This window comes from Xiphophorus couchianus, chromosome 19, assembly GCF_001444195.1.
Source record: "Xiphophorus couchianus chromosome 19, X_couchianus-1.0, whole genome shotgun sequence".
NCBI classification, from domain to species: Eukaryota; Metazoa; Chordata; class Actinopteri; order Cyprinodontiformes; family Poeciliidae; genus Xiphophorus; species Xiphophorus couchianus.
The window spans coordinates 16,367,342-16,394,350 of NC_040246.1; the positions used below are offsets into that span (position 1 = coordinate 16,367,342).

General features: G+C 40.8%; 1 protein-coding gene across 3 annotated transcripts in view; it reads left to right on the forward strand.

Moving 5' to 3' along the window:
- Positions 1-26,070, forward strand: part of kif26ab (kinesin family member 26Ab) — an 80,401-nt gene extending 54,331 nt beyond the window's left edge. For 2 of the 3 annotated variants that reach the window (XM_028000361.1, XM_028000362.1), the window contains exons 5-16: positions 8,611-8,794; positions 11,972-12,184; positions 13,539-13,632; positions 14,927-15,189; positions 15,936-16,119; positions 16,780-16,939; positions 17,196-17,358; positions 18,279-21,525; positions 22,270-22,463; positions 23,629-23,652; positions 23,917-24,067; positions 24,165-26,070. In XM_028000361.1, coding sequence (XP_027856162.1) covers positions 8,611-8,794; positions 11,972-12,184; positions 13,539-13,632; positions 14,927-15,189; positions 15,936-16,119; positions 16,780-16,939; positions 17,196-17,358; positions 18,279-21,525; positions 22,270-22,463; positions 23,629-23,652; positions 23,917-24,067; positions 24,165-24,349 — 5,062 coding nt within the window. In that variant the 3' untranslated portion in view covers positions 24,350-26,070. Of the gene's footprint in view, positions 1-4,351; positions 5,150-8,610; positions 8,795-11,971; positions 12,185-13,538; positions 13,633-14,926; positions 15,190-15,935; positions 16,120-16,779; positions 16,940-17,195; positions 17,359-18,278; positions 21,526-22,269; positions 22,464-23,628; positions 23,653-23,916; positions 24,068-24,164 lie in introns of those variants that run through there. The other variant, XM_028000363.1, reaches the window with a different exon arrangement.
- The last annotated feature ends 939 nt before the right edge of the window (positions 26,071-27,009 follow it).

A 27,009-nucleotide genomic window follows, 5' to 3' on the forward strand; every position in this document is an offset into this window, starting at 1 on the left:
TACATTTTGGTCAAACTTCTTACACACAAATCATTAGACTTTTTTTAGATGTAGTTATTTATGTGTATAAATTTGAGAAATTCTCCATGAAATTCTGACTATTTCCTTATTTCACAATAAGTTTATGTTCTATAATCAGACAAGAAAAAAACAAACTCATTTATTACACTGATGTAAATCTTGAAAGTAAGAAAGCTAGTTTCCAGCACCATATTTATATACAAATTGCTATCAAACTAGCAGGGTTTTATCTCAGAGTAAAAAGCAACTACTAGGTGAAAAACTGTTTATCTCAAGTAGAGCAATTGGCATCCTGGACTTACAAGTAAATCCTCTCTGGATGGGCTATTTATTCTGCCAGGAGTAGCTGTTAAGTGTATGACATCATCTCCTCTTGTCTGAATTTGTGTGCTCACAGCCTGATGTCATGGCCGCTTAATTACCCCTAAGGCTCTGTGATAGCTGGATCAGGCTGTAGTGGTGGTGGGGGGGAGGGGGATCACAGCCAACGAGGGTGATGCAGAGATCCAGATTTGCCTTAATCCTCCCCAAATTTGGTAAAGCATAAACCCACGCAGTGGTGCCTTTCTGAACATTAGCGTGGTATGCTCGCTTTATCTGAAGTCTATGTTTCTCTCACAGTTTGGTGATTTATGCTGTTCGCCCACACCTCTGGGGCAGAGAGCTGTTTGATTGCGTCGAGGGCAGCCCATCAACAAGACAGTCAATTTTAGCTCTAGGGAGGATTGGTAATGATTATCTTTCCATGCAACAACATAGCGCCCCACCTGATAAAGCAACACAAGTCCAGCTCACTCAGTTGTGACCAACTGCTGATATGGCATTTTGGGTTTGGCATGGAGCAACGCTTTTAAGATGCGCCGCTTTTTGAACAAAAGACATCTCACAAATGCCAGGACTACTGAGTCCAGGATAAATGTTCAATGTTTCTGAGAGTGAATGTGCCTGGCTCTTTGTGCTGTGGTCATTATCATTCATGTATCTCCATTCATGAACAGCAATGCAGGGCTGCTAATCAGCAACAGTGGGAGACTTGCAGACTGTGGAGCGGGAGGGGCAGTCGAGGATGAAGCAGTATGATATCATATCCAGTGATCTGATCCCTGCATGAATAGCCACAGCAACCTTATCTTGTGCATGGAGGGAGAATAAAAGCTGGGAATCACAGAAACAAAATGTCAAGAATAGGAAATGCCTCCAACATGTTAATTAGCTGCTGAACGAACCTACCCAAGAAGCTGTATAGATGGTTAGGGGAACAGAGATAAATTTGCACAATGAAGCTGATGGGTGTGGCAGCAAATTATTCTGTGGGGTAGGAGAATTTCTCCAGCCAGTTTGACAAAGCTTGAAGAAAAAGGCTGGGGTGATTATTGACAGCAAGCCAACGTGAAGCTTTGAAAGATGGAGGCAAACACAACCCCTCTATGCTTTTTTCTCTGCAGTCAGTGACCTCCTGCTCCTCGTCCTCTCGCTCTAAATCTGGGTTTTCTTCCTCAGGGGGGAAAAAAGCCACCAGTAGACCTATTCTTTTAAAAAGGTGCTTAATTTTACATCTGTCTTGCTCTGGCTCATTTATATATATTGCAGTCATTATCTGTCCCCGAGGTCTGTTCATAAAGGAGACAGTGATTGAGCTGAAAGGCGATCAGGACAGTTCTGACTGTGACTGTTCCTTCTTTTAATGCCCTTGTGATGTATAACACGTGAGAGGACACTAAGGGGAATGGCAGTGGGAATGGGACTAATGAGGCAACTCTGTCAGAGTGACCAATTCCAATGTAGGCTGAGCAGTTAATCAAACCTCCAAACAACCATTAAAACAAAGTAACTGACAAAACAATGTTGTTAATTAAATTTGATGGCCGCACTTTGCCTGACTTCTGACTGAGGAGCACCTTGTGAAACTAACAATGTTGTATCACATTAATGTACATCTACCTTGCATTTCAATGGTGTAGGAAGATACACTGCCTCAGGGAAAATGTACTTCAGACAACCCTTCCTAAACATTCCACAGCTGAGCTAAGCTGCCAAAATGTTCCTGTATGCTACATGATTCAGCATTTACCCAACTGCTACGTAAATATTGTAGGAATGAACATCGGACTAGAGATGGAAATTATCCACATGGCTATAATCTCATGTAGTTATATGTAAATGTTCAGACTGTCCCATTTTTAAAATTAAACTTCAACTTGAACAACAGAATAATCTAATCTTAGGCAACACTATGTGTGTGCTCTATTTATTCACCTTAGGATTGCTAAAGCTGAAGGTGAAACTATTCAAAGTAGGTCACAGTAATTATCTCAACATTTGGGAACACTCATAAAGCATTGACATTTAATTACCAGAGCATCAATTATGGGAAAGAAAAAATTAGATGGTTATATCATGGCAAAACTTCAATCCGCCTGAACACTGAATGCCACACCCTTGATCCCATTACGCTCACTGTACTCAAACTGGGAACATATGCAAATCAATGTGGTTTAGAACTACAGGCACAGATGGCATACAGGGAAGCAGTGTGACAATGTTTTTTTTTTTTTTGGATGTGACCTAACAAATATGGTTTTCCTCAAACATACTTGACAAACTCACCAGTTTGTGTGATGTTTGGAAAAGACATGATAAATTATGGTAGATCTGCATGTATTTGAAATTAGTTGCTGTTTACCCTATTAACACCACCATATAGCAGTTAGTAAAATTATATATGTACATAAAACAAATTTTTAAGCTTAAAAGTTTTAAAAAGTTGAATGATTTTAAAAGTATTTTCATTGATTCTGTTGGAACACTTTAATGTGTTTTTATTTGCACACTTTACATAAGCAGTGATTTGTTGAGCTACTGCTCATCGTCCTCAGTCATCCTTTAGTTTTCATTATATTCTTCAGTTTGAATTTTAGTAATTTATCTTAACCACATATGGATGCGATGATGCATTGAGTTGCCATATGACTGCTGTTTGTGTTAACAAGCAACAGGAGCTGAAGTGATTATATTACTCCTGTGATTAGATTTGATTTAGGTAGAAAAAAATGGCAAAACATGGAATTCAGAAAAAATATGAATAAAAATAGGGAAAAATGTTCATGATGTGCAATAAATGTTTTGTTTTTTTCAAACTCAATGAGTAACTATGACAATTAATTGTAATTTATCTCCATAATTGAGCAGCTCTAATATCAACACCAGTATTTTCTTTGAAGAATGCACCAGACCTTTCACTTCTTAAACAATAATACCTCAGCTGATGTAATTTGGATTTGCTGCAGAACAGCAGAGGTAAGCGTGTTGTTGCAGAGATGACTGTAAAGGTTACATGATATATCAAACAGCTTCATTATTTATCAGGCATTCTCAGATTTTTATGGAGAGTTTTATTTTTTTCCCCTTTTAGTCTTTTAAAGTTTAATCCGGCTGAGTTCATATGTGGGGCAGTGTGTCAGAAGGAGAGTCAGAGAGAGCTTTGTGCTGAATGTACTTTCATCTGGCTAGTCTCACACCCACTCTGTTTGCTGATGTGTTGTAGTGGGCTCTCTGCAGCCAACGCGGCAGCCTTTCAAACAACTCTGGCTGTATTCGGGAGGAGAAGGGGGGCTGAGAGGGCTTACTGGTAAATTGGCAGCCCAGGGAATACAGGGTACTCTCACCCCAGCGCTCACCCACTCACATGCTTTCATTCCCCTTTTTACCCTTGACCATTGACTGTCTGCACTCCCTCTTACCGGCCAGCATAAATCCGCTTTCCTAGTGTGTCAACTGCTCATTGTTTCTTGTCTTCTTCTGTTTCCTCTGCTCTGGTATTTTTACCTTCTCATAGCTTGTCAATTGAGTGCCAGCATCACTCATTCGAGCAATCCATCTCTCGTAAGTATATCTCGGCTTATCTGCGTGTCTCTACTTTTGATTAATAAGACCCTCACTCTTCTGGCTAATTACATCTTTCAACAATGACAGTGAATCACAAAAGTGCTGGAAAATAAGAAGCACGTGTGCACACTGGGGTTCATGCATGCATGCACTGTAGGCATACTAACCAAATCTGTTTGAAGTGTGGGACCCTAAAAGAAGAGAGGGCTCCTGTATGCATTAAGTATTCATGTGACGTGTTTTGAGGTGCATACATGTGTGTGTATGTGTGCGGGTATAGGGAGAAAAAGAGTGCTGGCAAATTGCGCCGCAAGCACCCAGCAATCGAGCGCTGACACCTCGTCTGGCAGTCGGAGGGAGAAGGGGCTGGGCTGAGGGAAAAAGGGGAGAGGGAGAGGAAGGAGGAGGGATTGCATGTGTGTATGTGAGATAGAGAGAGAGGGAGGGAAAGAAGGACACGGCAGGACAGCTGCCAGAATTTCTCCGATAGCAGGAGAAGGACCAAGAGGTGGAACAAGAACAGGAATTCTCCTTCTTCTCTCAAAGCCGAGCCAGGAGTGGAGAATCCCTTCCGATCCTTCTGGCTGTGGGGAAGACAGTCGGGATGTACAGCCACACTCAGCAGACAGAGCGTGCAGGATTAACTCCATGACAGGAAACAGTGCAGCTTGTGGCACGAGAGAAGACTTGGATGAAGAAACGGAGAGGGGAACTGAACTGCTTCAAGCTGTTTTTTAAGACCGTGAAGTGGTGCAGAACTTTTTCACGTGGAAGAGAGTTGGAGATGTTTTTTTAAACGGGTGCTCCACCTCTTGCTTCCTCTTTGGAAACTCTCTGGATTTCACGCACCTCTCTCACCGTTGCACCTATCCTACTTTTTCTTGCAGAGCGGTCATCCCTCCTGCCCACCTCATCTCTGCCCCACCTGCCGCTTGTTCCATTTAGTTACTATGACGCCCACGCCTCACCCCGATCGTCCTCCCTCCACCCCTCTGGCGTCTTACAAACCTCTGTGAAATCAAGCGGAACCTCAATGATTGCGATCGGAGTAGGAAGGAGCCCCGTGCCCTGACTAGTGAGCAACCCCCTCCTCCTCGCCGTGTTCTTGGCGACTGCGCTGGCGTAGCAAATGTGCAAATAATGGAGAACAGTGACAGCACAGACACGGACTTCAAAGTTGATCTGAATCAGTTGTCTGTTTTTTGACTATGAGCACAAACTAGATGATGGATTGGAAAGAGCTGTAAGTACATGACTGCAGCACATTCTTACTGGTGCATGTTAAACAAATGTAAATAAATATACTTTGAAAAGAAAATTGAGAGATCTCAGATATTGGTTTACTCAGTGTGACATTCTGCTTTGAGAAGTTGGAGCAAGTTGTGTGTGGAAACAGCTTTACTTGCATGGAGATTGAGAGTGAACAGGTGGATAAGCTGTTGTGGGCTGATGAAATCTGAGCCACTTCTCGCCACCTTTTCCCTGTTCATAGTTGGGTGAGGTGAAGAGAGGCAAAAATAGGAAGAAGGGAGAGGCAGAAAGGGAAAGAGGCGGTTAATTAATCTCAAAATGTGAATGTGAATCTGTCTCTGCTTTTATTCATGAGCACACCTGCGCACTGACTGTCATTGTGCAGCATCAATTAAACTTCAAGGTTACCATCTCAGCTTTGGGATGTAACCACTCCTCTGTGGTCAGGACAGTTACAAATCATTTTGGTGCCCTTTTTCCTGTAAAGTGTCTTAGGCTCACATTTGATTTATTCTGCTGCTGGAAGAGAAACCACAGAATGGGGTGAGAGAGACGGACGGATGGGTTTCTCTTGAATGAATGTGTCGCAGAAACCTCCCACATGTATACCCATGCATGCTGCAGCATGCAGCCACGTGGACTCTGGCGTAGTTTCGCCTTCCCTTTTTTTCTGGCTCACATCCATCTCTTCCATCTAGTCTTTATTCATTTTTTTTCAGTCACATGATCCGTCTCGCATGCTATCGCACATAGGCAGCTCCCCAGGGAGACGCTTCTCCTGCAGCCTTCTTGGATGTAATAATTATTCCATCAGCCAGCAGCGTGTTCCATGATTGTGCTCTTCGGCTGTCGCTGTAGGGGGTGTTACAGTGAAGAGGGGAGTAGTAGAGATTGGGGGGGATTAGATAGGAATGGGAACATGGTGAGGTTTTTCGCAGCAGACCACCCAATTCTGTCCAGAGGAGCCCAGAAGAGGAGTAATGGACTGAGACTGGACGCTGAGGAACTCCTGCTGACTTGGAGACGTGTAGTTTTATTTCATTTTGATCACTGCCTTTCCCTTTTTTAAGAGTGCCGCCTCTAAAATCTAGCACTGCACCGGTCAGGCGTTTCTTGGCCTAGATCAATGTCTGGCCGTCTTTATGGTCTGACCTGCTGTAACTCCTAAAAGAAAAAACATTTCCTGAAGCTTGTCTGAAAAAAAAGAGTTTTGAATCCAACAGAAAATGAAAGAATTGCATGATGCCGAAATAATCTAAAATTAATTTTCGAATTTATAATGGTATTTGTATTTAAAAAGATGCTATTATCTAGATTAGTTCAATTATATTAGCTCTCTAATTAGTCTATTTTAGGATGAAATGATGCCTGGTGCTCATTTCCTCTTCAAACCATGATTGTTTCTTGTGACCAGAAATGCTTCAGGACAGAAACATTTCTGTTCTGAAACAAAACAGTAATGTTCTGTTTCTGAACATCTTGTACATGAAATCTTTCACTTACAAGAAAGATTTTATCTGTCTTGTGGAAATTCCTCTTTCTGATAGTGGAATATTACTCTTTCTGATGGACAATATGCAGCAATAGGTGAGGGAGGGGAAAGGCTACATCACACTGTCCTCCATATAATAGCTTACGAAATGTTATCTATTAGGCTAACGACTTAGACAATTATGCTATTAGGCTAGCGATTTGCAGTTTCATCTCAGATTAATCACCTTAGGAGTAAGAACAGCGTGACGGAATCAATAGTGGTTTTGAAAATGTAACTTTTTAAAACCTAAGTTTTACCTGAACATCGTTAGTTAGCTCACGCTAGTTTATCTGGGTTTTTTTTTTGGTTTTTTTAATCCTATATGCTAAATTGAGCTACTTGTTCCTTCATGTTAAACAATCACTTCTTTGTCCTCTCAGACGTTCTCTGAAATCTGACTGCTTAAGACCACTTGAGTTCATTGGATCTTCCTGGGAGGCGTGCTTTATATGCCAACATTGAATTGTTGGCAGATGAGCTTTAGCTGATAGGGGCAATGCATTAAATCCCTTCAGGCAAATATGCTGGTTCTTTTTCCTGAGCTGCAAAGCAGAAATGAGTTTGATACCTTTTTCTCACGGTTGGAGCCAACATAGCAGAATTGCCAGGTGTCCATATAAGTAAACTTGTTCACCTATCAGATGTTCAAAAATCAGGAATGTGGCAAATTTCTGAACAGCGATTTTGTAAAGCTCTGACCTCCTGTTACCAATTTTACTTGGTTCTGATGTCGATTTAAGGATTTTACAATGAAATAAATGTCTATTTTCTTAAAAAACAAATCAAAGTTAGATAGCTTTCTCTCTCTTTTTGTCAATAAAAATCTACAAATACAGTTTAATGTGGTAAAACAAAAATACTGTATCACATATTTACCTCCAAAAGGATTATTTTTGCAAGTATTGTAGAAACTTTAAGAGGAATTTCTATTGCAAGCAATCAGCAATAACCTTTTAGGACGGGAGGAGACATTACACCGTGTGTGTGAAAGAGCTCTGTGGTTAAACTGGATGTACCTATTACTTCAACTCTGCTGTAATACCTTGAGCTGTTCTTGACTACTGATGTTCAACTCTCTATTGTGATAGCCTGAATGAACAATGGATCTAACTCTGTAAAAAAAAGAAAGAAAGAAAAAGAAATACACAGACTCCTTTTGTTCCATGTCTGACTTCATCTCTAAACTTTAAACTCACACTGAAAATGGCAAACATTTAGTATTTGCACTGAAGAATAGAGGACAGTTTTCAGCTGAATGTACCAAACCTATTTCCAGGTAAATCTCTAATACATCTGTATTGTATGACTTCATGTAAAGACCAGCTTCGGCCCCATAATTAAACATTCCTAAGGAAAACTCATTCTTCTGCTGTGACTTGAATGATGAATGAACAAGCTCTGTCACAAGTGCTTAGCCATCCTACAGTTACTAAGGCGACATGCGTTTCCCATCTGGTTGTCCTTCAGCATTGCTCACCTGGCATGTCCATGGCAGCCCGGTTATGTCTGATCAAGATAATTGATTAGATTTACTTTGTCTTCCAGCTATGACAACCTACATTTAGTCCCCAGTGGACTGAGAAAGTTGACTGGTGATGATTTATATTATATTGGAGTAGTTTAAACAATGATTTTCAGCTGACACTGATTGCTAATTCCATGTGGTGAAAGAATATAAGCTGGGAGATTGGAAAATAAGTGTTTTAATTATCAAAGGAAGGGAGTGGTTTCTTAGAAAAGCAATTTTAGTGGTATTGTGTATGTTGGCAAACTAAAAGGGAAAGTTTTCACCTTTATGGAAGTGGCATAGTGTGAGTACTTGGCATGACACCTCACAGAAACAAAGATTTCCTTAAGCATAACCTTTCTGGCTTGCTGGATCTAACCATACCTTCATTTCTTATTTTTTCCTCTTTTAGGGCAGCTCAGAAGCTTAACCTCTCCTCCAAACGGAAGAAACACCAACCCTCCCTGCTCCACCCACAGGAGCCCTCCATCTACCCAACTAATTTCAGTGGCATCCTGCAGGTCTCACCACCCCCGACTCCGCCATGTCTCCTCCGAGCCGTGTCCAAAGTGAAAGAGAACCCAGGGATGGGAAAGGTGAGAACATGCACAGAGAAGCACATTTTTCTACTTATAATGCACACTGATGTAACCTTGTCCTCATCAACATCACACACACACATACACAGATGCACAGAGAGACCCCTGTTTGAAGGGGTGAAATGCAGAGTGGAGACAGACTGGTCTAGAGGCAGCATGCCGTCTGGTCCAGTTCATGCAGATTCAGTCTGATAAGCCTGCTGGAATGCCATGAATTCACTCAGTTTGTGGGACCAGCATTCCTCTCTCAACACCGAGAGCCAGTAAAAGCTGTAATTCACATATCTGTGGTCACCACAACAGCGGGATTCCTGAATCCATTCTATATGTGGTGCAGGGTGATGAAAGTCGGCCTGGCAGCTATAGGACAGTCATTAAACAAAGCTGTGCAAACAAGTTGCTCTTCCTTTGAGGTTTATTGGGTATTGTTTGTCTGAGCCGACGTCCTGTATTTATAAAGCAGAAGTCCCCCGAAACAAGATTAGATCCCACCTGGATAGGAAACCCTCGCTTCTGCTGCCAGGTATCCAGACGGTTGAAATTTTGCCTCATGTTGTAAATCTCCTTTCAACATGCAGACATCATAAAAAAAAACTGTTATTAACAATCCTCTTCAAGTCCTAACAAGATCAGTTACATCTGTTCTGCTAACAGGACAGTTGACTTTTTGTGAGATTTTATGATCTAGCTTATCAGAGTTACAGCTTTATCCTATTAGTGAGCAAATACACCAATACATTGTCTGGTTTCTTTGTTGCCATGCAGAAAGATTCTTGAAATAACAGTTTCACTTGCCCTCTACAGCTTGTCTTTGCCTGCATCTGGTTTATATCAGCAGCGCTGTGACACTTGAGTGAATGGCTGGTTTCCATCAGCCATATATAGGTCACTTCCACTTCTCTGCTTCTTACCTGCAGACATTTATATATGGAGTCGTGCCAAGCAACACAAATGGATTTCAGACAGGGATCAAGGTGCAGGAAAACCAAAACCATTAGCAGTGTTTTAAAATACTGTGACTTTTAATATCTTTAATATTACTGCCAAGATAAATAAAGCTGAGACATTAGCTTTTGTTTTTCTAATGACTTCAGCAGTCAAATGTAGAAACTCCGTTTAAAAGTCAGAGCAAATGTAATTTAGTCTTTATTTGAATGTTTCTGTAACAAAATAAAATTAGAATAACAGAAAGTTTGATCTTGGCAAAGAAAATTAAGACGAAAGTGCCTTCCAAAAAATACTTGTTGAACATTTGTACGAGTTAACTGGTGACAATGCATAATTTTAGACATACTAATAAAAAAAAAACCAAGACACTTGAAATATTCAGTTGTGAAAAATCACTTCACATTACTTCATGTTGTTTCTCTCTCTCTCTTTTTGTGGTTGCAGTGTAACAACAACAAATGTTTGCAACATTGAAAACTTCATCAAGTATTCAATGTTGTTTGCAGAGTTAAAATACTTCAATAAAGGGCTATAAACTCACTTCAGTAACACCTTACAGTTCTGTATCCAACATTTGAAAGAACATTTATGTAGAAGTCCTGTGGAATCCCTAGGCTGAACAAAACAGTCAAAGAGAAAACATACGTACTTTAAATGACTCAGGACTGATTAGCATCTTGAATAAACTGACGCGTATAGAGACTATTCAGATAATGTAACCCTAAATGCTCAAAGAGGTGAATGGACTGTTAAACACATCCCAAGAGCTGTTTCCGTCACCCATCAGTCACAGATACAGTATGTTTCCACATTGCCTTTGGAGAAATGCAAGTGAGAAATATCTGACCATCAGATTGTAAAGCAATATGGAGCTGTCCGGATTTCTGAAGAAGGGGTTTTGTAAATTGTAGTGTTTTATAGCCAGACATGTTCAAACATAGCCACACAAACCACACACAATGTTTCTCTGCAGCAGGAAATTGTAAAATTCATCTGCTCTTGTCTGGAGGAGGTTGAACTGTGCACCACCAGGAGATTGGCTCCACTCCTGTGACATGAGCTGTCTCGTCAAAGCCGCACTCAGTCAACGCTTTAATGCATGGGCTGTCATCGTTTTCAGTTTTCCATGTTGGCACGATGAACCGTACGCTGACCTGTGGAATTTGTTAAAACCGTAAAGCCCACTTGATGAATGTGAAGCCGCAATATGCAGCTGGGTGGCTTTCAGGCTTTTTAGCAGTGAACTGGCTTTTTCTATGCAACTGAGGGCAAGGACAACAGAAGGAGGAGAGTGAGTAGGTGGAATAATGGTGGGGGGCAGATGCTGGTGCTCTCCCATGCTGTTGAGTTGCCTGCAGTCTAGAAAAACAACCTGGATTCGGATAATCCTACAGCAGGGCGTTTCACGCACATCAATTTCCACCGTTTTCAGCTATGACTTTCAATACTCACCTTGGTGCCTTTTACTAACACCATTAAGCAATGTGTTGACCCATTGAGTTTCCCAGTCAATGCAAAACTGAAAGTTTCCATGGTAACCTGAGATATAGTTCAGCTCTGAAATAGTCTACATGGCGTCAAATTACTCCTGATGCAAAATACACTAAGACTGCTGCGACTATAGCTTTCCATTGACAATAATATTTTGAGTCAACAGAAATGCATTGCATTTTTTGTCTTGAACTTTAAATTAAGATTACAGCTGAAGAGAAAAATTTGGTATTTGTGTCTTTGTGTACTGTCAGTGGCTGACAAAACTGAGAGCCTATGTTTTTTTAAAAAAATTCTTTCTATGTTTTTATTTGTCAATAAAAATTAAATATATGACTATTTTTTGTTTTTTTATGCAGGCATACACTATGCATACATTTTGTAAAGGGTGGCAACCTGTTTATATTGTTTGCAACATGCAAAAAAGGAAAAGGTTTATTGTCTAAAAGAAAACAAAAAATGTTTTTCTGAATACCCAATGTATTAAAAAAAATGGAGTTGATGAATTAATAAAAAAAATAGTCGCATCTCACAACGCATTCAGAATGTTCAGTATGTTCTTTCCTCTTTTTTAGATGAGCAAAGGTTCTTAGACTACGTTTTTTTCTCCACCTTCACACTGAACAAGAGATAAATCTCTGCTGACTCCATTTCCTCTTTTCTGTTTTATACATTTTGCATTTTCCCACTTTTTAATCCAGCTTTTTCCCTCCTGGTTTTTACTTATCCTTCTAGGTGAAAGTGATGATGCGAATCTGTCCGTCTCTGGAGGCTGTGGACTCCTCAGAGTCTCAGTCTTTCTTAAAAGTTGACAGCAGGAAAAAGCAGCTGACCCTCTATGACCCTGCATCCAGCCCGCACTCCAGCTCAGGGCACAGGAGATCCGCCACTGTGGCCGTCCCAAAGATATTTGCCTTCGATGCTGTTTTTACCCACGATGCCTCACAAGTAAGAGCCTCTATGTATGTTCACGTGGTTGTGTTTTTTAAGGTGTTGGGTGGCAATTTAGCCTCTCAAGGACGAAGGGACAATCTTTATGTTTGCAGGGTGTGACCAGCGGCTTAGAGAAAAATCCCTGTCTTGGGTCAGGGGGCATTCTTACCAGTGTGAGCCCAACAGCTGGGGCTTTTAAGCTGTCTGAGGAATGATTTGAATCCACTCCGTTTATATCCAAACTCTATATCTAACCACACAACTCCCGCTGAGACACAAAAAAAGGTCAGCATTATATTTATTGTATTCCAGAAGAGGATTAGACAAGCTTTCTACTTCTACTTGGCACAGATTTGCAATTTAACATTAAGATTTATATCACCATTTATTCTTTTATTCGTTTTCCAAATGGCACAATAAACTCAAGTAAAGGAGGTTGTGATTACTGGTGTAGAGGAGCATATCCATAGCAGAGAGAGCCCCAGATCTTCCATCATACCACCTACATGGAACAATTATTTTCCTAAGTATGGTGCTGATAGCTGAAGTCTAAATGTTTCTGCTGCAGAGCTGAAGCCAAGTTGCTGGATTATGCCTCTGGGACAGCTCTGCTGGTGGCTAACAGCTACAGCAAGCTGTTCAGCTGTTACAGGTCTTGTTTGCTATGTGATGTATGGTAAGGGCCCACTGCTCCCAGTGGGCCGATGCTGAAACAAAAATACACAGTGCAACCTTCACAAACACACACCTGAGTAATAGAAATTCCTCAAATGGTATCTATCATCATTTTTACAACTTTTCCTTTTCAGTCCAGATCAGGCTTTAATCTACTTGGTTAAAAAAAATGTAGAAAAAAAATTAAGTGTGTCATGAACAGCTCTGTGTCTTCTCCTGGTCCTGAGTTGATACTTTCCTTATATGAAATATTCCAGGTGTTTAAAAAAGTGTTTCAAAGACAGATTTTGCAGGTGATGAGAACTCCACCCTCATCACCTGTTTGCTTCCATGGAGCTAACTCACGTTTTCTGCAAAGATAATATTACAGCAAAAATGATGTTCGTTTCTAAAGGTTTTGTTTTTAAAACTGGAAATGAATTTGTGTACTACAGTACTGCATCAGACAAGACAGATTAAGGTGAGGCATCATCCATGTATGTTACTCACTTTGTGTTTTAAAAGTAGGCGTGGCCACAAAGGCTTTTTTGTGAAGAAAAATACATTTTTAAAACAGGTTGATTGTGGTTCATTTATGTTTTATGCTTCCAAAATCAACATGCTTCTTGGTATTTGACTGTTTTATTTTATCATTTCAGATGTGTCATAGCTAGACTTTGACAGTGACAGGTATATGTGTCACTCCCATTCTCAGGCTGAGGTGTGCTCAGGGACAGTAGCTGAGGTCATCCAGTCTGTGGTGAACGGTGCGGACGGCTGCATCTTCTGCTTCGGCCAAATCAAGCTCGGTAAGCTCCTCCACCGGCAACACATTAGACAACAGCCTTTGTTAGTCTCGGGCAAAAAAACTCTCATTGCTCTTTGTTAGCTAGGCTTGATGTCCACAATTGGCTTAGCAGTGCACTGGGGTGAGTCAAGGAATAGGAGATTGGAGGGAAGAAAGAACTGGTTTGAGGTGAGGGGGGTTGAGGGCTAAAATGCTGCCTACAAGCTTCAGGGCTCAGTCTCTAATTAAAATCTTAGTAATTGGTCCAGCCAGTCCTCCTAGGATGAAGAGTGTGCTTCTCTCTTGGTGCTGTTAGCTATAATTCTCCACAGAATGACTGCTTCTGGAATAAGTCCTTGAATTAGCATTTGATTTTATTTTAACTTTATGTTACCTCTGATGCCCCGCACCAGTCATTTTCTTTTCCTTCACTAATTGTTAAACCTTGTAACCTTCGCATAATTTCCAATGTGATTTAAAACGCTCGCCAATTAAAGACAGCCGGCGTAATATTTGCAGCTTCAAATTACAGGCCTCAAAACACTACCTGTACCTCGTAAGACCTCCACATCTTGTTAGGTCAGAATCCCAAACCCTAATGGGTTGTATTGGGTTTGAATTGGACAAACACAAAGTAACACATAATTACTAATTAGAAGGAAATTAACATGGGATTCAAGAATCTGCAAAGTGTGCATTTGGACTTTTTTTCTAATTATCCAAAATTTAATTCCAACCCAAGCAGTTGACTTTACATCTGAGATAAAATCTTGGGAGAAAACCTGTTAGGGGTTGAAAAACACTTGAATAACTGAGGTGGGGGATTACATTCCAGCAAGACAATAACCCTAAAAATACAGCCAGAGCTACAATGGAATGGGTATGATTAAAGTACATTTAAGTGCAAGAATGGTCTAGTCAAAGTCCAGTCCAAGATCTGTTTGAACATCTCTGGTAGGACTTGGTAATCATATACCCCACATATATCTTCCATGAAAATTGGGGCCTAATCTATTTTGAAAAGATGATTAGGAAAAATTATTCGTCTTTCCATGTGCAAAGCTGGCTAAGATTGACTCATACTAACTTCAAAGGTGGTGCCATACTTCTTAGATTATTAAAATAAGATTTAATTTTACCTTTAGGAACTAATTTGTCTTGGTGTTTTGCATAAAATTGCAATAAAAACGATTACATATGCCATTGTAATGTGACAAGATGCAAAAAAAGGTTCAGAAATACAAGCCATTTTATATGTGAGAATAAATGTTTCTAGTTACATTTCCATTTTTATCCCTTTCTCTTTAACTCAACAGGCAAAACATACACCATGATTGGCAAAGACAGCTCCACTCAGAGCTTGGGCATTGTGCCCTGTGCTATTTCCTGGCTCTTCAAGCTCATCAACGAGCGCAAGGAGAAGACAGGCACTCGCTTCTCAGTTCGTGTGTCTGCTGTAGAAATCTTTGGAAAAGATGAAGAGCTGAAGGACCTGTTGTCTGAGGTGTCAACAGGCAGTCTGCAGGAGGGCCAGTCCCCGGGAATCCATCTGAGAGAGGATCCCATCTGTGGCACTCAGGTGAGTATCGCTACAGCTCTTCACTCTTCCTTTGTTCACTGATCCTTTCATTCTCTCCGTGGGTTCCAGTATTATCCGAGTATTGATCTTTTTTTTCTATGATCCACCTCTCCTTTTTCCTCCAAAGAGATTTAAACTTTCTTGTCAGTGCATCTGTGTGAGTTTCTCTTTTATTCCACATCTCCCAGGACTTCCCAGTTATCTGTCTCGATCATGCTTCTTCTATCCATGTTTAATGTATAAGCCAAACTCATCTATGTTATTGATAGCTTTCTTCTCTCTCATGCGGACTCTCCTGTCAGCATCTATTATGGATGAATTGGAATCAGGCCTCTGTAGCACAATAGAAATAATATTGGGGGATGGTAAGAACTGGATGTTTGAAGGTGTTCACAGGTGTTGCTGACAGATGTTGTTTTTGGGGGCAACTGTGGACTTTGACTTCAAAGGAAATGCAGTCCTGTGAAGCTTGTCTTCCTCTCAGCAACCACGCGTGGGTTTCTTTATGATCTCTTCTACCTTCATTCTTGTCCACCCCCTTTTTTATATTTGTATCCTACCACTACCATCTCCTACCTCACCTCTCCTAATCCTCCTTCTTCTGTGTGCATATCTGCTATTTTAATTGCCCCGGAGACACACTCTAATGTATGCTGGGGTCCAATTAACAGGCTCCTATCCTTTTACTGCGCCTCCATTTTTACACCTTCTTCTGCTCACATCACCACTGCTCTTTAACCTTGTAGCTCCAGAACCAGAGCGAGCTTCGAGCCCCAAATGCTGAGAAAGCCGGCTTCTTCCTGGACGCAGCCCTCGCCGCACGCAGCACCAGCAGGCCAGATGCAGATGAAGATGAAAGGCGCAACTCGCACATGCTGTTCACACTACATATTTACCAATATCGCATGGAGAAAAGCGGCAAAGGAGGAAGTTAGTATTTCTGTAAAATCTTCAAGCCTCTAAGCTGACATTTGAGGCATTCACTTTACAGTAAAAATGTGAATTTTCCTGCACTGCAATAGATTAAAAGAGTGTAGTTGTCTTGAAAATAAATAATTATTTGATAACTGTTCATATGAAATGCTTGATTTAAGAATGAATGTCTTATTTAATATCTAAATATGGAATCATTGATTTAATTTATTCATTCATTAGAATAGATATTTAATCCTGATTGTAGTGAATTTATTATTATTTTTTACATAACATAAACAACAAAGCCAGAGTTATACATTTTTTGGGAATCCAGCTGGCTGGATTAAGAGTGGTCTTGTTAGGTGTGATTTGATCAATATAGCAATAGCTACAATGATGTAGCCATTTCCATTTGTTAGTTGGTAGATTTAGCAGTTTCAGATGGCGTGAGCTTTGGATATTGTTTTAAACTTCTCCACAAACTTACTGATCTATCTGCTGTATTCCTTTGTCTTCACAATGCTGGTTGTTCCGTAACTGAATCACCTCAGTGGGAGTCTTTCTCCTAAACAAACTGGACAGTTGACACAGTGCTGTGTTGCTCCTGTCACTGTAACTTCAAAAGGGGAATGTCTTTGTTCTGCTTACCTGGTTCCCCTTCTTCCATTGGCACAGTGTCGGGTGGACGGAGCAGACTGCACCTTATTGATTTGGGAAGCTGTGAGAAGGTCCTGAGCAAAAGCAGAGATGGAGGTGGAGGCATGTGTCTTTCCCTGAACGCACTGGGAAACGTCATAATGGCTTTGACAAATGGAGCAAAACATGTACCTTACAGGTAAGAAAACCATAATTGATCATAGGTTTGTTTCAGTGCATGGTTTGACAATTTATTTGCCTTTAGACAGTAATTTTTTCTTGTGTGACACAAGAATGTAATAGTATTTGAAAGATTAACAGTTTGTCACCTGGGAGCTTTTTTCTCTTCACGTATTAAGGACGCATCCCCAGACAACACAACACATCAGTTACTTTTGTCTTGTTTAAAAAATGACAGGGCTGCTTGCTAATAGCAACTTTAATTCATTCTCTAGGGACAGCAAACTAACAATGTTGCTGAGGGAGTCTCTTGGCAACATCAACTGCAGAACCACCATGATTGCCCATATCTCAGATTCCCCAGCCCACTACGCTGATTCACTCAACACAATCCAGCTGGCTTCTCGTATTCACCGTATGAGGAAGAAGAAATCAAAGGTATGCTGAAGATCTGTTCTATATCTGTAAGATTGCATTAATTTTCACCTTTTTGTTGCTATGGTACTTGCCATTAAAGCAATTGATCTGACTTTTTTGTACTTATGAAAAAGTAGTTTGTCACCAATATAAGAACATGTCATGGTCAGGTTTGTTGTCTTCTTGAGGTATAAATTTATTTTTAATCAAGATAAAATCTGCATCAAAATGAGATTCTTACACATGCACCCATATAATACTCCATATCACAGATTACGTTTTTCTCAGCTCCTCTGCATGTAATCGATAGCACTGCCTAAGTAAATGTGATTAGGGAAAGTAAATGAGGCCCAATAGCAGCCTGTATTTATTTGGTTGTGGTCCCAGTGATGATCATTATGCTGTTCAGACACAGCAATTAGTTTTACTGACATTCATTTCCATGCGTCTATTGATGTGTACTTTTAACCTTTAGATAAATATTGACATGCAATGTAAAATATGTTGAAATATTAAAAACCCATATGAAATCTATCATAACAGTTAAAAAGGTTTTGTAAAATAGAATGGTCATCACATTAATGTTTTAGACCAATAAAATGTCACCTGCTGTAATTATAACACCAAATGTACACTGAGGGATGGGAACAGCCTTTATCGCTACAAGGCTACAAACAGTAATTACAGGATACTAATTCCCCTGTAAGTTTGAAGGATGAACATCAGAGTGTTAAAAATCTTCAACTCTGTACACAAACCATGCACTACACCAAGTGACTTAAATGTAGGACTTGAAACTGACTCTTTGACACAGATCATCTTATTAGTAAGAATCCAAGGTTGGCTAATGCTAAAAGAAGCATTGTACTGCTTCCTTTTGAAGCAGCGAATATTCTTTATAATAGCAATCTTATATGTTTTGATTTTGCTCTTCTTTGAAGTATGCATCCAGTTCATCTGGAGGGGAAAGTTCCTGTGAGGAAGGCAGAGTTCGACGGCCTCCACACTTAAGACCGTTCCACCCTCAGACAGTAGCCCTGGATCCAGACCTGCCAGCTCTGCTCAGCGACCCAGAATACTCTTCAAGTAGTGAACAATCTTGTGATACCGTCATTTATGTCGGACCTGGAGGAACTGCAATTTCAGATAGAGAGCTTAGTGACAATGAAGGCCCACCTGCCTTTGTTCCCATAATCCCCTCGCTTAACAAGAAGAGATCTGCAAAAGAGGGCCCTCGGGATAGAGACCAGTTCTTTAAGTGCAACACATTTGCTGAGCTGCAGGAGAGATTGGAGTGTATAGACGGTAGTGAAGAGCCCACTGCCTTTGTTGGAGAAGGCAAGAGAAACCAGGCTAGCCCTAAAACAGAAAAATCCAGGGAAAACCAAGTCTGTAATTCACCAAAGACTGGAATAAATCTTTATAACAACCAAGAGGGAATCTCAACTAAACAATCTATCCCTATTCAAATATCCTGCAGTGCCAATGTTATACCCAAACTTGATGCCAACAAGAGACAATGCATGCCTTCAGAAAGGGTTCCAGCAGAGACTGTCCAAAATGTATGCAGAACCAGTGCAGATGGAGAGAAGGTGCTGATGTCTGAAAGCCAGGTCACCACAAACAGATCAACACCTCCCATAGCCATAAGCTCGGAGCCTGTAGTAAGGGAGAAAGTTTATCCCAATAAGAAAGCTTTGCCGAAGCCAGCTCCACCTCCTTCACAACAAATGGAAAATCCTGAAAAAGGAGAACGATCAGGCACCAGGATGCCACCAGTGGGAATGAGCCACCAAGCTGTTAAAAGAAGGGACCCTTGCACATCGCCTTTTCTCAGAGCACCTGTAGAAGTGTGTCAAGTGCGCTCAACTTTAAGGGAAAGGTGTTTGGATCACGATATCCTTAGAGCTACTGTCACCCTACAGCAGCCAGTGGAGCTGAATGGGGAGGATGAGTTAGTGTTTACTGTTGTGGAAGAGCTCTCCATTGGTAGTATTGTAGATAAGGGTCGGCCATCAAGCATTATTAGCTTTAACAGTGACTGCTCACTTCAGGCCCTGGCCTCTGGTTCTAGGCCTGTCAGCATCATCAGCAGCATCAATGATGAATTTGATGCCTACACATCAACTGTGGGAGGATCTGAGGTCAACATTGCCATGGTGACACCCACCCAGGAGAGCACAATGGAGTGTATAGACAGCAGGGGTTCGTCTATCAGTTCTTGGTTGAGTGAGGTCAGTGTCTGCACCTTGGAAAGTGAAGGGGCCCATTCAACAGATGTTTTCCTTCCACAGGCCCAACACATAGGGCCAGAGTCCACCTTTTACTTCGATTCCCTTGAAATGTTTCATTGTATGTCATCTACAAGAGATGCCAAGAGCTCCTTAAATGACAGTGGATTCAGTTTTTCTGAACAAGACAGTGACAGTGCCACATCAAGTAAACTGTCATTGTCAAGATGCCCCCAATCCCCAGAATCAACCAAAGGGTCCCTTCGATTTACATCTAAATTATCCAAAGCTCACTCAGTGAGCTCCCCTCCACTTCCACAGGGCTCCTCGATTGTCCACTCTAGTCTTCCCAGGAAGATTAAACCTACCTCATCCATCTCTCATAGCAGTAGCAGTAGCAGCAGCAGCAGTAGAGATCCACCGAGGCAAGAAGCTAAACAGGAGGATCCCTGGCAGCGCGTCAACAACCACGCAGAACCTCAGACTTCTGACAGCAGCACCAGCAGATTTCTCAGAAATCCCCCCTGTGGTGTCTTTTCCAGCAAAGCATCTAACAACAGCAACAGTGTACCTCACCCTCCCAAGGTACAGGGGTCTACCTCATCCCAGAGAGTGGTTGATGGCTGTGAGAAGTCAACTACCAGAAATCCACCCAGCAGAATGCCTCAGCTGAGGCGAGGAGCCACCACCCTGGGAACGGTGCCTGTTATTCATTCCTCTTCAGATCACAAGGGAAGCCAAGATATTGCTTCATCTTCTGGAAGCCTTAAATTCTCCTCGCTAGGGAAAAACAACAAGGCTAACTCACAGAAAGCAAGTAATCTCCCCAAGCCTGGTTGCACCTCACCACCTCCTCCTCCAGTTAGGAAATCAAGCCTTGATCACAAGACTAAGATTTTGCTGCCCCAAAGTGCCTTAAAGTCAGCATATGGAGAGGCAGTGAGGACCTATGGGGGAAGGACAGCTGTTTCAGAGGATGAACTTGAGGTACATTGTAAAGCAGACTCTACCAATTTCAAAACCTCCAGCCTCAACACAGCCAAAGTTACCTCTAGCCTGAAGGCCAAAGGTTCTAAAGGAGAGGTTGGTCTGCATTATGGCAGCCAAATGTCACTTGAAAGGTGTGAAAGCCTTTCTCTCTCTGGCTCCAGAGCTACGCTTAGCAGGGAAAACAGTGGAGCAAGTCTGGGTAGCAAATCCAACAAGTCAATTCCAAGATTTGGTATTCCTAATTCATCTAGTTCTCCGATAGCTACCTTCCAGTCTACTCAAAGTGGAGGAAACAATACTAAGCCAAGTCAGGCTAAGACCTCTGTAAATACAAGAGCATTAGGAGCAGTTAATGGGAATAAAGCACGCTCACTGTCAGCCAATAACTCCAAGGGCCTCAGCTCCTCTACTAAATCTTTGGCCTCTCCCGTGACCCGGAATACTAATGCCAACCTCCCGCCAACAGGTCGAACATCAGGCTCTCGGACTACTGCTCCAGTCCCAAATAAACCTGGGAGAGGGACTATCATGGGCACAAAGCAGGCCATTAGGGCCGCAAACAGTCGTGTCAGCGAACTTGCAACAGGGAACATATCAGGAAAGCATGGGAGAGGTTCAGGAGATTCAGACAGCGGGAATGACAGTGGAGTAAATGCGGCTGATGACAGGTCCCCCACAGCCATGCTACCTTCTCCGTACAGTAAAATCACTGCACCCAGACGGCCTCAGCGCTATAGCAGTGGTCATGGCAGTGACAACAGCAGCGTGCTGAGCGGTGAACTGCCTCCAGCCATGGGCCGCACAGCTCTGTTCTACCACAGTGGAGGCAGCAGCGGATATGAGAGCATGATCAGGGACAGTGAAGCCACAGGTAGTGCTTCGTCTGCCCTTGACTCCATGAGTGAAAGTGGGATTTCATCTTCAGGCAGAGCAAGGAGCTCCAAGTATCCCAAGAAAAGAGCTAATGGTAAGAAAAATAACAGATGTAATGGACGCACAGATAATAACAGAGAAAAGACATAAGTCGTTGGTTTTAGTCCAAAAATGAAAGGCTATTGGTTGAAGACCACAAAGCATGCGAGAAACTGCAATATTGTTATGGACATGTCAAGTTTACTGCTAAATTAGCCTTTGGCTATCCTAAAAACATTGACAGAATGTAGAGTTTCAAGTCAAAATAGGACACATAAAAACTTGTGCTTTGTTTAATTTTTTGTTGGATTGAATAATGCAATGTCTGTAAAAAAGACAATAGGGCAGCTACAGCTCATTCCATATTTCTAATGCCGGAGTTCTGACCTACACCTCAAAAATTAATCATATCGTATTAGTCTTTAAACACTGCCTTGGTCCCCTCTTTTTAAAGTATAGATTTTGAAATATTGCTTGTATATTGACTCCAAAAACTGGTATTAAGCATGGCAGCTGAACCTTTAGCTGGGATGTGTAGAAACTGTTCACTCATTCAAACCACTGCAACATTACTGTTTACTACAGCCTTCCTGTAAATACGGTTTGATTAGTTCATTTTTGTCTTGGCTATTCATTTGTTTTCATTTGAAACAATTCTTCTTCAATGACGCTTAAATGTTATTCTTGTAATGTACTTTATTTACCTGCGAGACTCTTTGGATAGCATTGTGTAAGCTTGCCTTGTCCTTAACCAAACATAGAAAATGCTTATCTAACTGCATGGTATGCGTATTTTAAGGCTTCCAGAGAAGGCGACTTATTCCTGCACCCCTGCCAGACACATCGTCCTTGGGGAAAAAGGTGGCCCCAGCAGGCCAGTGGGTGGACTTGCCTCCTATGTCTGGACAGTTGAAAGAGCCCTTTGAGATCAAAGTATATGAGATTGATGATGTGGAACGGCTCCAAAGACGGCGTCAGGAGGAAACCACAGAGGTGAGAGGAGGGTCAATCCAGATTTTTTGCAGCTCATGTTGCTAAACTTTCGTCATGTCTGGGTGAAGGGCTTGTGACTTCTGCTTGTTAAGCCTGTTTTGCAAGTGCAGTATTATTGCCACACATTCTCAAGATGTGCCACAAAGATTTACAGGACTTTGTGAAAATAACTTGAATCTTTTCCATCTAATTTCCTTTTAACAAGTAGGACAAGAATAATATGCCCCAGACGTTTGACCTTCAGTTAGCTCAGCAGCAAATCCTGTCGTTAAAATGTCTGTGTCCAGACTTTGTGCTTGGTATTTTGGTAGCATTCCCCATGAATGTCAGAAGTCTAGTGCACTGATAAGGGTGTCCTGATTTGAATGTGAGAAGACCAGGGAGGTGTGTAAAAATGAAAGCAAAAGACGGACATAAATAGAGTGACCATATGGACATATGCAAATACATTCTCACCTTACTAAAACCACTGCCAAATGAATTCTCTCGTTAGGTTTCTTTTAATCTTTTAATAATTTGTTGAAAACAATAAATATATTTCTTAAAAAAAAAAAGAATACATTGATTGAAAAATATTAACAACCAATTAGAAAAACCATTACACTGTCTTAAACAAGAATTCACACACTCAACATTTTGTCATACTACAACCACAATCTTCAGGGTATTTTTCTGGGATCAGATTAAAATCTAAATTTAGAATCTTTTATTTTGGTATACTTCAATAAAATCCAGAACTCACCTAAATACAGTAGAAAGACTGACCCTGCACTTCATCCATTCCTAAAGTGAAACAAGGTGGTGAAATCATCATGCTGTGGCAATGTGTTTCTTCTACAGTATTAGGAAAGAAATGGATTTAAAGGGCATAAGAATGTATCTAAATATCAGGCAATTCAGAATGATGTCATGCAAAGCTTTTTGTTGCTCTATTATATCAAACCCCATTAAAATATATGTTGTAGTTTGTTGAAGACAATTTAATATTTTCTCTAGGCACTGTAAATTTTAAATATGTCCTGTTTCTTTAATCAGAGGTAATAATGTGATTTTCTTTTATTGGCTTGCAAAATCTTACTGCAAGCTACTGCTAAAACAATATTTATACACGGTTTATACATAGCTATCATTTACTGATCCAACTTTTTGTCTCAATGTCTTGCAGCAACCCTACCAAGAAGTTGAAAAGGTATGCTTTTTTTCATATTGGCTGAGATTCTGGATTAAACAAATCTAAATTGATACTTCATTCATTCATTCAAAATATAACACTTTCAATATGCAGTTTGTGGTCTAGATAGACAGAAAAAGGAAATACACAGGCTTGACTCAAAGTGCTTACTTTACTGTTATACTCTTCACAATTAGAAACTGGTTGTTTACTCTCTCTTAACGGATTCTACAGAATCCTCTGGCTACTGCAATGAATAATCCCCTTTTTATTCTGTTTTAGGGTCTGGTGTATTTTAACAGCAAGTGGAGGTTGCTAGAGAGAAGGCAACAGCAGGTGAGGGAATTAAGAGCAAAACATCAAGTGTTGTTGGAGGAGCTAGAGGACACAAAGATTCGACTAATGATGGATCCGAGCAAGTGGGTTGGAGAATGTAAGTCATTGTCACTTTTGGTGTACTGATATTTCAGTCCATAGCCTAAAAAATACATTTGTTTTAAGTCCTAAGACAAGATCTCTTGTCTCAACAGTTGACGTGGACCAGAGTATGGATAAAGAGTCTCCAGAGTACCTGGAGGCCTTGGCACAGGCCACAGAGGAGTTGGAGTTTTGCGTCAATCTTTGCAAGTCCCACGTCATGATGGTGACTTGTTTCGACATCAGCATGCCGTCGACACCCGGCACTCAAGAGGGACTGCGGGAAGTTGAAGTCTGAGGACAAAAGCAAGTAGGAATCTAAAAGAAAGTGGAAGTGAGAAGAAAAAGGTAGAAGAGATGTAGCAGTCAGTCTATAGATATCACTGGAATGAAGTACAAAAGAGACGGATGGGGGCCAAGAGCGGAGCTTTACTGAAAAACATAGGAGATCTCGACCATCTGAGCTACAGTGCCTCGTTGTCTAGGACAAAGCAGAGGAATGAAGCGTGAGCACAAACGCTGTTGTCTTCATGGCAAAGCAGTGGCTATCACTTACTGAAAAGTCGACAAACACCCTGAAGTGCCTTTTTTTAATGTTCTTTTTGAGTCATTATTTTTCATACAACGCAGGTGTTTTAAGCATACCTGAACATAACCCTGAACACGTTGCTTTTAAGAAAAAAAATATTTTATACCGCATTGTATAGTGTATTTAAATGAATGTGTGGTGTGTACAATTAACCTTTTTTAAGTGGGAAAAATAAAGAAAACATAAGAAGCAATAAGCTAATGTTATTGCGGTCCCAGACTTTGCCTTTTCTCTTGTTTCTAACCTCAAGTCAGCATTTTCTCCATGGTCATTCAGCCTCTTGCGCCTTAAGTTCGATTTGTATTTCTGTAGTTTTCTAGACTTTCAAACTGGACTTTATTATTTCATCACAGACCGCCTTTCCTCCCGTCAGCTGGCCTGTAAAAGCTCACAGGGTGGAAATGATTTGTTTTTCCTACAGTTGCCTTTATCAAAATTGGTCTCGGTGGATCAGCTGGTGTGTTTGATGGCAAGCAAAGTTTATTTGAAATGTGCTAACTGATGTTTATCTCCCTGAAAATCAAAAAATGAAGCCAAAACAATCAGAAGGGCACTGTGATGGACATTGAGAGAGTTTTCCACCCTCAGTTGTGACAGTAGGTCTCATCTTTGAGCCTTATTTCTCTGCAGATGGTTTGAACTATGTAATGTAAGACACAAATGAGACAGTGCCAATGTGCCAGCCTCTTCCTGTACAGTATTTTTCCTGAACAGTGCTTTTCCCAAGTGCTACCAAGCCTCAGTTCTATGCATTCCAGCACATTTACACTGTAACTACTTTTAAAGTCCTCAGAAGCAACGTTAATCTTTATCTGCAACAAGACTGTTTAGAAAAAAATGGCAACATTTAATAAGCATCTCCCACAATGACTAAATCTGCTTCCTCGGGAAAGGATGCAGGAATGGACGGTGATTGTAGCGGTGTCCAGCAAAAATCAATCATATTTGCTCTTTGAAGCCACCCAAACACGTTTATGAATCAAATGGCTGACACACAGAGAAGAAGAGAGATCTGAGAGAATGATTGTTCCAAAAACATGAAAAACCAGACTGGCTATGATTTATCTTGGTGTGCTTGTTTTGTTTCCTTTTACAAAGATGTACTCTCTCAGGCCCTCACAGAAGATGCTGCATGAAATTTTTTACCATTTTTACAGATGATTTCTACTCTTCATTTTTACCATTCTAATTTTTTACAATAATTTTGGTTTTCACTAAGGAAGAGGGTGGGCTCATGAATAAAAAAACCAAAAAACAAACAGAGCTTCTTTTCCAAGGTGTGATAATATGTAAGGTCTCGTTTCATATCAAAACCCATATTTTCTAAGATCTTTGTTTTTGTATAGGATTTTCAAACCTTGTGTATAGATGTATAATATGGCAGCTTGTGTTTTTTCCCAGTATCTGTGAATAAAATGTTTCTTCTTACAGATGTGAACAAGTTTGATCATTTCATCATCCAAAATTGAAGGGCTTTTTCCAAGAAAATACAAATCCAGACCAGTGGGAACTTGGGTTACTGAATTACAAGAATTTGTCTTCTTTCACAGAATCACCTCAAATCTGCTTAAATGATTAGTACTTTTTTTTTTTTAAAGTGAGGTTATGATAATTCATCACAGGAAAACTGACATGATGCTGGAAGAAGTAATAATATGTCTTAAGTTTGGTCATACAGGCCCTAATAGTTCTCATTTTGGGACAGGAAAATAAAATATATATATATATATATATATATATGCTCACACGCACCATTGTTGTATGTATTGATATATTCCCTCTTTCGTTGACGTTCACACTCCAGTCCGGTAGGTGGCGGTAAAAGCACCGCCACCTACTGGATGGCAAACGTTAAGCTGGTTTGCCATCCGCCAATAAAATACAAGAGCAAGAAGAAGAGTACATGCGGAAGTAGCGCAAACCTCGGACCATAGAGATGAATAGTATTCATGTCTGTGCCTCAGACAAACAGTGCTATAATGGCAGAGGTAGTGGAAAATAATGATGTTTGAGTTATTTTGGTTTTATCAGCCAATACTGAAGCAAAGTCGGCAGGCAAGAAAATTCTCCAACGAATCGTACATCGGTTCTGTAAGGTTATTTCCGGGAAACAACAGAGAATTCAAAGTTAAAACCCAAATTTTCGCAGCCAGACGAAGAATAAAGGACAAACTCTCACTTGATGTGAGTGTGAAAGCTGTGGCGGGTGCATTTTACCCGTACAAAGCGGGTGAGTAATGACTTGTGAAAACCTACTTAAAAAGAAACAGCATAAAAGGGTGCTAAAGTGTAAATGCTGAAGTTACACACAAAATCAAGCATAATTACCTTTACTAATTGATCTCTGACTTGACTATCAAGAAGTGATA